This window comes from Muntiacus reevesi, chromosome 7 (genome assembly GCF_963930625.1).
Source record: "Muntiacus reevesi chromosome 7, mMunRee1.1, whole genome shotgun sequence".
Taxonomy (NCBI): Eukaryota; Metazoa; Chordata; class Mammalia; order Artiodactyla; family Cervidae; genus Muntiacus; species Muntiacus reevesi.
The window spans coordinates 74,057,168-74,068,338 of NC_089255.1; the positions used below are offsets into that span (position 1 = coordinate 74,057,168).

The following is an 11,171-nucleotide window of genomic DNA, read 5'->3' on the forward strand; positions in this document are numbered from 1 at the left end:
TTTGGTGATCTTCCTTATATATCTTCTAGCATTTTTTTGTGGATCTAATAGAATAAAGACCTCTTAAACGCAGTTCTACTTTTTCTGTGTTTCTCTGTTTAAGTAGAGGGGAACAGGGCAAAAGAATTTGTCTTCTTTATTTCCTTCTCTGAGATGTAAGAAGAAGAAAGAACCTTAGTGGGAGTGTAGTGGGAAACATGAACTTGTGCTGGCAGCTCATTCCTTCTCTCCCTGCTTCATGATGTGCAGGTTGGGGTCAACCTAGTGAGGCTCTTGAAACCCAAAGCTCAGCGTGTTTGCTATAGCTTTAATTTGCTGTGTCTTACTCAAGTGGTCTTGAGTTCTCCAAATACTAATTAATTGACATGTGATATAGTCTAGACAGAGCCAGATATGGTTTGTTAGCTTGTAAGTCATCACTAAGAAGTATACATTCACTGTTCTTTATTTCAATGTAACAAGAATCCTTTTCAGTTTCATTCTTCTGTTTTGCAAGCAAAGCTAAGTTAAACTTCACTGAATCTGAGGCTCTCAGTTTTAAAATGTATGTTTCTTGACTACAGTACAAGTCTCTGTTGTGAGATATGCTGTGGTTGGGTAGAAGGGAAATCAAGAGACCTGGATTTGAAATTCACTCTGCCACCTGCTTATTGTGGGACATTGGGCAAGTCATTCTGTCTGTACCTTGATTTTTTCAGTGGAAAAGTAGACACAGTCATGCCTCCTTCACAGTTTTAAAATCATGATATAATGTTAAGTGAAAGCATCATTAGGTCATAGAGTGCTGTGTACAGGCAGCTGTCAGGGGTCTTACTGCAGGAACTCTGAGATAGAAGAAAGCACTGTTGTGTCATGGTTAATTGTAGAAGCCTTGGAGTCAGATTGACCTGGGTTTAACTTTCAACCCTGCCCCTCACTAGACCTTTGTCCTTGAAAAGTTTCTTTCTCAATTACCTACTCTGTAAATAGAGATAAATATTCCTCAGGATCAGTATGAGGATTAAATAACCTAGGGTATAGAAAGTACTTAGTGCAGTGTGGGGGTATGGTATATGGTAATTTGGATGATGGTTGTGATGGTGATTATAAGAAATCACTAGATTTGAGATCATCTGTAAACGTTTGGCTTGGACTTTCTTAATCTTAAACCGAGGAGATTTAGTTACAGGAACATAGTCATGGAAATAACCATCAATTTCAGTCTATGTATCTGGACCCCTAAAATCACTTACTCTAAACTGTATTTTTTGTAAGAGCCCTAGAGGAATGATTCTCTCTGTCCTTCCTCTAAAGTAGCATTATCTCAGCACTTCTGGGAAAGCCTGTTTATAGGACTTCTTGCTTCCTGAGTGCCCCTGGGGAAATTTGATTAAAACATCATGTTGATCTAGGAAAGTGGGTGATTATATTAAGGTTTGCCATGGCTGTTTATGACCATAAACTGATACTTCTGAGGATGTAAAGGGGTCAAACAAGATGAGGAATTAAGGAAAGAAAATCATTCCTCATTTCTGAAGCAAACATTTCCGTGCCCAAGTGAGGAGCCCTCTTCTAGCATTATGGTCCATTCTGACTCTCTTTGCAAAATCACTTATAGTGTAATTCACATTCCTTTGGGACTCTCTAAATAATTCTCTCAACTTGAGCCTCCTGGGGAAGATCCAAGACATTGTTCTGGCATATGAGGTCCCCAGTTGCCTATGGCATAGTGTCCGCACCCAGGAAAGCTGGCTCTGCTGTTGAACATCACAGCAGGCAGTGGCCCTGTGAAGATGATGAACAAATCGTGCCGGCATCCCACAGGAAGTCCCATTTTATTTCTTCAGGGAATCAGTTTTTACTCTAAAATCACTGCTTAATCTTGCCCCCTACGAAAAAAATAGAACTCATACCCTAGCTGTTGGCTCTGACAGTGGAAATCTTAAAAGGCTTGAGTTCTCAAGAGTCAAGTTAAGGGTGACCTTAATTTAGCAGGAGGCCTTCAGAAACATGCCAGGGGATTCCCACTGTACCACTCAGGTTACCGTTTTGAAATAAAGCACCATCGATGACATAGCTTTAGTAGAAGGTCAGACAGTGGGGATCCTTAACCTCTATTCCACATTTACTTTTCAGATGATGCGAGTGCTTGGAAAAGTTATGGGGAACATTCTAGAAAAAGCATTTTCCCCTCTGCGTGGGGTTCTCAAACTAATGTGTCTATCTGGGAGAACTGTCCCTGAGAAGTAAAGTATTCCATATAGTGATCGAAGAAGGAGAGGCAAAGTGAGGTTTCCAGGAAGAGGTTTGTGGGACAAAGTGGGGGGCAGTGACTCTTCTTTTCCAGAGTATGACAAAGCCCAGCCTCTGGTGCTTTTGAGAACGCCTGCACTAGGTGAGGGGTCTGGGGCACCATCCCTCCAAGCCATTTGGCAGAACTCTGTTCTTACAGAGAACAGCTATCATGTCAGCGGGTTATAAACTGACTGTCTGAAGGGAGGCTCTATCCCATCCCTACCCTCACAGGAAAGGAAGTGAAACCAACCATTCATGCCTAAACTTGTCCCTTTTGTGAACATGGGAGTGTGAGAACGACAAGGGTGGAACGTAAACTTTAAAAACGAGGGAGAGAAAAAAAAAATAAAAATAAAAAGGAGGGAGAGTCCATATAACAGTGCATCCAAAACAAACATTACTCCATAAGGTGCTCAGGAGATGGGTAAGGTGCTCTTTGTGTTCCCCGTAACTGTACCCTCCACGCCCTTGCTGTCAGTTAAGTGGACCAAATTCACCTTCTCAAGATGCAGACAACGTTTAGTCAGCCCAGTACCCGCAGAGAAACTGACGTCTTCCTAACTGGAATCCTCTGACCAACTTCCCAGTGCTTCTGCCACTTCTTCCCCTTTCTTCTCATTATCACCTTCTTTCCCCAGTCCTGAAGAAGAACCGTAAAGGAACAAGACAATTCACATTTCCCAAAACTCCGCCTGCCACTGTAGACCTTGACCAGAGCTTGCTTTCCAGACAGGAATTGGGATGTCCCCTTGATCAGAGGCTCCCTCTCAGCTTTCGTGTGCTGCACCCCCCTCAGTTCTACCTGCAGTCCCAGCACCCCTCCCCACTTGGCCAAGGAAGAAGACACACAGAGCCTGGCTGTTTCCACACCTACCCTTTATTGGACTCAGCCCACGGGCTGGCTCCAGGCCTCCACTCTTCTCAGACACCGCCCACACAGATTTAGGAAGGTGCCATCACTCTGTGAAGACTCAGAGCCCACCCACGTCTTGGAGCCCCAGGTTGAGTCACCAGAAGGTTGCGAGAGGGGAAGGAAACAGACCAGAAAGGCAAGGCTCTTCAGTGAAGGGGACTGATCTGAAGGGAAGGCTTGGGCCCAGCAGTCTTCTGAGGGCACAATGCATGCTCAGGAGAGACACTCAGGCCGGGAGGAGATAGACCTGCTAGTGTCTATATGGCGACTTTGAGGAGGCGCTTGATGTCAGGCTCGATGTTGATGGTTTGAAAGGTGCGGCTGTAGCGGCGGAAGGGCTCCCCTTCCGGCCCAATGAGGAACTTCTCAAAGTTCCAGGACACATCTGAGCGGCGCACGGGGCTCCAGATGATGAACTTGGGATCGGTCATGAGGGAAAACGGGTCGTCATAAGGGTAGGGGAGCTTGTCCTTCAGGTAGGCGAAGACAGGATGCTCGTTCTGACCGTTCACATCACACTTCTGGACAAGGGTGAAGGTGGGCTGGAATCCACCCCCAGGGCGGACATACTTGAGGCTGTTCAAGATCTCTTCATTCTGACAGTTCTCCTGGGGGAGGAAAGAGACAGAGCTTGGAAAAGGCAAGGGGAAGACGGAGGATCTAGAAAGCCTTTCACTCTTCTGTACTCCCCAGGGTCATTCTTTCTAGGTGTCTTCCCGCTTCCTGTTCCGTCTCTTCATTCTTTTTGCCCTGCTCTTGACTCAGAGTTTCCCCTCTCAGCGCTATCGTCCTGATGGTTTGCTGGGTCGTTTCTGAAAGTTCTCAGAGATCCTAGTTTGGCTGTTCTTGTTCTGAAGATTTAGCACTTTTGAGCTTTGCTTCTCCCTCCTATCTACCCTGAGCAGTTCTTAGGCTGTGTCTGAATCTTCAAGGAACCTTCAGCTCAGGGCAGTAGAAAGAAAGGGGAAGGAGGCTCAGGTCACACTGCCTAGAACCCTTCTCCCCTTATGTAGCTGCATGCGCGCACACACACACACACGCACACACACATACATACACACAGCCTGCGCGCACGCACACACACATCTGCATGCACATACACATACACACACACACAAACAACCTGCACACACACAAACGCACAGCCTGCACACACACACACACATACACATACACACACACACACACAGCCTGCACACACACACACACATACAAACAACCTGTACACACACACACAGCCTGCACACACACACACATACAAACAACCTGTACACACACACACAGCCTGCACACACACACACACAGAGCCTGCACACACACGCGCACGCACACACACACACACACACACAGTCTGCGTGCGCACACACACACACACACACACACAGCCTGCACATATATATACACACACATACAACCTGCACACCCAAACGCACAGCCTGCACACACACACATACACATAGCCTGCACACACACACATACACACAGCCTGCGTGCACACACACACACACACATACACACAGCCTGCACACGCGCACACACACACACAGCCTGCACACACACATCTGCATGCACATACACATACACACACATACAACCTGCACACACACAAATGCACAGCCTGCACACACACACACACAGCCTGCACACACACACACACACACACACACACAGCCTGCACACACACATCTGCATGCACATATACATACACACACATACAACCTGCACACACACAAACGCACAGCCTGTACACACACACACACACAGCCTGCACACACACATTCACATAGCCTGCGCGCACACACACAGCCTGCACACACACACAGCCTGCACACACACACAGCCTGCACACACACACACACACAGCCTACACACACACACAGCCTGCACACACACATCTGCATGCACACACACACACATGCCTGCCACCACCTTCCCTTTCCTTCTGCCCTGATTTTGCCTCTCTTCTAATTACCTGTGAGTGTTGAATATAGCCTTGGCCTCTGCCCTACTCAGCTCCTAAAACTAAAGGTGAAATTGAGGTCTAGAAGAATGGGATTTATAGCTTCTTTCTTTCATCTTGCCTCATCCTAGATCTGAAGTACAAGTAGGAGAAAACTTTGATGAAGAAAAACCCCATCCAAGGAAGACTAGCTTTCAGGTGCCACATAAAGACAAAATAGGTTAGCACCAACAATGAATGTACTGTATATGAAATTACTTCATGGCCACCAGGCATGAATTAAATAGGATAAAGGGTTTAGGCTTCTGGAATAGGCCAGGGGAAGGGGAAGTTAGGGAAATAAGTGCAAGAGAGCCAAAAGTTGTGCCTGTGTAATTATGGTTCCTTCCTCTTAGACCTCACCCTCAGCTAGAAGGCTTTAGCTCTCAACCTATTACCTGTCTTCCCTCCCTGCTGCCAGCCCTGTCTTATCCCTGTTTAGGATTCTCCACCCCTGACAACCCTCAAAGGCCCATGGAAACACTTATTTTCCACCCCCACCCCCAAGTCTAAGAGTCAGGTATCTCCCTCTGGGAAAAAGTTCCTGCCTCTGACCTACTAGAACCAATTAGTACAGTAAGTTCCAGGCCATCATGACATCCTGAGCCCAGAGTTGATGGCTATTAAAGTCTTATCTCCTAATGCACATGGCTGGCTGGCTACTGGTACGTTATGAATTCCCTCCAGCAACTGGCTGGTCTGAAGTGATGGCTGGAGGCACCTCTGAAGAGGTTTTGCCTTTTCTGTCTCTCTTGTCCTGGCCAAGCCTAGAAATGGAATGGAGACAGGGAAGGAACAGTGAGCGCACTCATGGTTTGGGCTCAGGTTTGTCACAACCAATGACATTTCAGCCTTCCTGCCTGTATCTCTGCCAGTCTCTTCCTTGCCTTCAGGCCTCTGTGAATTGAACCAAAGGGATTATAATTGGAGGGTTCACTTAGGGACATTCTGCCTGCTTGTGCTATTAAAATACTAAGTGAAAATAGAAGAATCCCTAAAAGATAACTTGAGGTGTGTGGGCTAAGATGTGTAACAACTTGATGCATTAATCAGGGACATTGAGGAGCATATGATACCCAGAGGAGACACATGCACTTTACAAACCCTTTGCTTTCCCCCAAATTCACTCTCCACTTGGCTGGTTTCAAACAAACAAACAAAACCTTTCAATCTAAACAATAAAGTTGCTTGCTTTTTCATATTACTTTATTTTTTCCAAGTTACTTTTGTAGCTCTTGCACTATCAACCTCACAATAATCCTTAATGCCCGGCTCTTCTGACCCCATGGACTGTAGCCCACCAGGCTCGTCTGTCCGTGGGATTTCCCAGGCAAGAATACTGGAATGAATTGCCATTTCCTTTTCCAGGGGGGTCTTCCCGAACCAGGGGTCGAATCCTTGTCTCCTACACTGCAGGCAGATTCTTTACTGCTGAGCCACCAGGGAAGCCCTCCTATATGAGACAAGTGGTATTATCCCTAGTTTATGGATGAGGAAACCAAAACAGAAAAATTGAGTGGGCACTGACCCATTAAATAGCAGAACCAAGTCTAGTGAGAACAACGGTCTCCTGAGTCAGTTCAATCCTACTTTGATTCTTGATCTTCTGTTTCCTCCAGTCATTCATTCAACAGATATGTAATGAGTGTCTTCTATACCCTAGGCACCGAGGACACAATGGAGAGAGAACCAGACCAGGTACCAAGCCTCATGGAGTGTAGCAGGAAGACAAGAAACCATGAAAATCCACATCTTTGGTGTGCTATCACAGACAGGATCATACTGACTTCCCCCTGGTAGTCACCTGTACCTATAGACCTAGCGTAACAAAACATACCCCATAATTCCAGACACTCCAGCACACAGTCGTTCTCCCCCTCTCCTTAGTCCTCTAGAGCTACAGCAGTCCAGCTCCAGGGACCTCTCACCTGATGTCCAAATTGGTTGCAAGGGAAGCCAAGAACGACCAGGCGCCTGGGGAAGCGGCACTGCAGCTCGTTGAGTTGGGTGAAGTCCCGGGTGGTTGTGCCTCAAAGCGAGGCCACATTCTCAATCAGCACTGCCCTGCCTCGGAACGTATTAAAATCTACCTTCTCCCCATCCAGGCTGATAGCGCTGAGGTCGTAGAAGGACTTGGCAATGTAAGCCATGGTGGACGTGCAGAGTGAGTGGCAGAGCCCTGTGAGCCCACTTAAGGGTCGATTAAAGGGGTGGGGAGGAAGGAGGAGCCAGGCGGGATCTCACAATGGGGCTCTGAGCATCCCCAGGATGACTTAGCAAAAACAGTCACCTACCTGTAAGTGCTGTTTGAACAAGAAACTTGCTCCTCCTATTTACAGACTCTGAACAAAGCCACCTCCCTGCCCCACCCCGTTGGCACCCTGGGAAGGGCCAACGTGGTATCTCTGAGTAGACATCAATAATTCACTGCTTGCAGGAAACCAGAGCCCCAAAGGTCAGAGAGGAGGAAAAAAGGGAGGGAGGGATGCAAGACTGACTCCTGTCTGCCCCAGCAAGTGGTTTTCACTTGGCACAGACATTTATTGCGTGCCTGCTGAGTGCCGAGCTGTGAACTGTGCAATTGAGAGGCCAGGGTCTGCCGAGGCCTGAACGATAAGGAAGAGAATTGGGTGCATGTCCCCTTGATTCAGACTACCATCGAAATACACTTGTTACTGTTCACATTTCTCTCTTTGGCCATTACCTTCCCCAAGCATAAAATCAAAGGGACCCTTGGGAGGATGGTGTGTGATTTTCTAAAATAATGACTTTCGGTGCTTCAGCTTGCACCCAGTCTGAAGAGGTGAGGCTATGTTTGTCTTGAAAAGTCTTTCAGTGAATGATGGTACCTGCCCCAGAGGGTACATCTGCCCTTGCCCCTGCTCTGGGCTATCTCCTCTAATACCCCTCGCCCTGCCTCCACAGGGTCGGTTGTGGCTGGGATAACAGAGAGGAGTCATAGAGCAGGTGGGTAAACTCGGGGCAGGGTTTACCTTTTTCCAGACAAAGGCTCCGGCCCTGAAGACTTTCCAGAGGCAGTTGTGCTGGTCATTCTCCACAGAAGAAAGTGTACGAGGAGTCAAAGCTGCCATGGTTCTAGACCCAGCTAAGCCACTCAGTTTTCACCACATCTGGGGACCTCCTAAGGCTCTCAGGGGAGCAGAGCCCCTGAAGCCCACAGAAACTAAAAAGGCCTAATACTTCACTTTATTCTTCCAAACACCCATGGATACAACAAATCAGGGGTTTGTTTGGTTTCTTATTTATTTTTTAATGCCTGGATTTTTCCATCAGTAGAGTTGGTAATTAGGCTTTACCTGGTTTGGTGATTTTAGAGTGAAATTTCAATAACAGTGCAGTTGTTTACTAGGGAGTGTGTTCACAGGTATGTGTCCCTTGGGAACCGTCTCCAAGAACAAGAAGAAACCAGGATGGGGAGCAGCTGGTCTTGAGAATCTGATTTGCTGGGAGGATGGAGCAACTCCCCAGGCAGTGCCCGGCTTTTCTGTGTTTTGTAGCCTGTTCATGGCTGTTCCTGGCAACAAGGAAGCCCATTTTCTCCACCAGCTGCTCCCCACAAACAAGCCTCCATTACCTAAGTGGGGAGGGAATCTTTTGCCACTAGAAGAGGTGGCAGGAAACATAGAAGTATGTTCGCTGCTAAGGCTGGGTGGAACTCCTGGGAAAAAGCAATAAACGTCCCCCCGAAGCCACTGAGTCAGAACTTGGCCCTGACAGTGGGCTAAACTTTAACATGAACTTGCCAGATTCACCTGCATGCCTGGCACTCCCCGAGTACTCTCAGGCCTCTTACTGACTGCCCTTCTGGGACCCTCTCCAGGAAGACCATGCCAATCCTGAGATGAGAGGTAGGGGTGCTCTCTTCCTTAGGTACACGCCATCCCTTTTCTCCAGGACACTTTGCGTCACCCGGGCTCTCACCTTACATGACTGAATAAAATTGATGAAGCTCTGCTAAGGTAGCTCTTTGTTCCCAACTTTCCCTCAAACTGGCCCACTTTTCAGAAGCTTGTAATTTTGGACATGCACTAACACGGCTTTCCACAAGGACAGTTGTTGTTCTGAAAACTGCACTGGCTTAGTAGGCAGAAAGCCTGTCAGCGGCTCCCAACTCTGGCTGCAAATGAGAATTGCAAGTAGAGGTTTTTCTGAATAGAAATGCCAAGCTTTCCCCTTCAGAGATTTCAGTTCCAGTTGGTCCTTTTCAGCATGACGCTGCCACTGTTCCTTGGGGCCCCTAGGCACCAGTTCCCTTATCCGTTGAACCTGGATAATCACCTTTCTTATCTCACAAGGAAGTGATTGTTCAGATGGAGGAAATAAAGGTTTATGAGTTCTCTGTAAATTGGAAAATACAGATTTACGATTTTAGGCTACCATTGCCCTGCCTTGCTTTACTCCTTCCTTCTTGTTTTAGCTTTACCTCCAAACATTCTCTGCCTCTTCCATCAACTCCAGACCCCGAAGTATGTATGCAACAGACCCCTAGACTCCAGACTGTCTTACTCTCTGGGGGTATCCAAGCATAGTGAAGAAGGGAAGTGAAAGTCACGCAGTCGTGTCTGACTCTTTGCGACCCCATGGACTATACAGTCCAAGGAATTCTCTAGGCCAGAATACTGGAGTGGGTAGCCTTTCCCTTGTCCAGGGGATTTTCCCAACTCAGGGATTGAACCCAGGTCTCCCGCATTGCAGGCGGATATTTTACCAGCTGAGCCACAAGGTAAGCCCAAGAATACTGGAGTGGGTTGCTTATTGCTTCTCCCAGGGGATCTTCCCGACCCAGGAATTGAAGCAGGGTCTCCTGCATTGCAGGCCAATTCTTTACCAACTGAGCTATCAGGGAAGCCCATCCAAGCACAGGGTTAAGATGAACTTCTGAAAGATTACTTAATCCTGCCTCATGCCTTTAGGGAGACCCTACTCCATTCCAAGAGATGAGACCCTTCTTGGCTCTTAGATACTCAGCATTTCCCCCCCTCCCCGCCCAACCTGTGACAACTCAATCTTATTTCTGCAGTGTGTGTCCACAGCAGAGCAATGGGTGCTCTGCTTGGGCTCCCCTGCAGGTGGCATTAGGAGAGGCGCCAAATGGAAGACGTTTGCTGCCAGCAGTGTCCTTCTACTGCTGTTGCTTTAGGGTTCTGGAGCCTCTTCTACCGGCACTGCCCCTTCCCCTGAACCACCAGGGTCCCATGGAGACCCACTCCCGGGATTCACACAGGCAGCTGTGATTGGAAATATTCTTTATTTTGTAAACATCTGTGTTTAAAATAGATGAACCCTGCTCACAATTCCTCTACTGGACCCGAGACACAGCACACGGAAGTTCACCCGTCACAGGGAGAAGGTGGGGCTCGGGAATGGGTGTCGGGGCGGCGCCGAGTCTCAAGACGGCAGGTGAAGACGTGGTCAGGAGTCCACAGGCAGGCGCACCTGCTCAACAGTCTAAGGCCGGGGCCCAGGCCGCCTCTGGTACCTGGTGAGCCCAGCTGCACCCTAAAACCCCAGCGCCCCTCCTGCCCCATACCTCTCCCCAGCAGTGGCCCCGGGGATGCGGCTTCTCAGGCCGTAGAGTCTCAACCCCAAGGTTTCCCTTCCAGAACCCCTAGGGCACAGTAAAAATACAGTCCCTTTCCTGAGGGGGCTAGGAGAGGAAGGCAAAGGTGCTTGGCCAGATCTTCAGGGAAGTGGCGACTGACCCACAGGCTGGAGCCAGCGGCCAGCATAAACGCCCCCTCCCCCAGGTCCCTGGTGGAGGGCACACGGGGGGCTGGCACTGCCAGCCCCCCACCCCAGAGTTGATGCTGCCCATGTCTAGATGTCTGAGGAGTCAAGTCCTCAAGGAAGCATTTTCAGCTGTGGTCGTGACTTCATCCTAGAGAGTCAGCTCTTCACATTTCTCATCAGCCAACAATTATTACTCTGGCTTTCTTTTTCCTCCCAACATAGGGACTGTCCCAT

At 48.3% G+C, this 11,171-nt stretch overlaps 1 protein-coding gene across 1 annotated transcript; it reads right to left on the reverse strand.

The window, feature by feature from the left end:
• Positions 1-3,140: 3,140 nt before the first annotated feature.
• Positions 3,141-10,111, reverse strand: GPX2 (glutathione peroxidase 2). Its single transcript, XM_065941286.1, has 2 exons — positions 7,115-10,111; positions 3,141-3,795 (listed from the first exon to the last, which is right to left on the reverse strand). Exons 1-2 carry the CDS (start codon positions 7,334-7,336, stop codon positions 3,445-3,447), a joined length of 573 nt encoding a protein of 190 aa, XP_065797358.1. The 5' UTR covers positions 7,337-10,111; the 3' UTR covers positions 3,141-3,444.
• Positions 10,112-11,171: the final 1,060 nt, after the last annotated feature.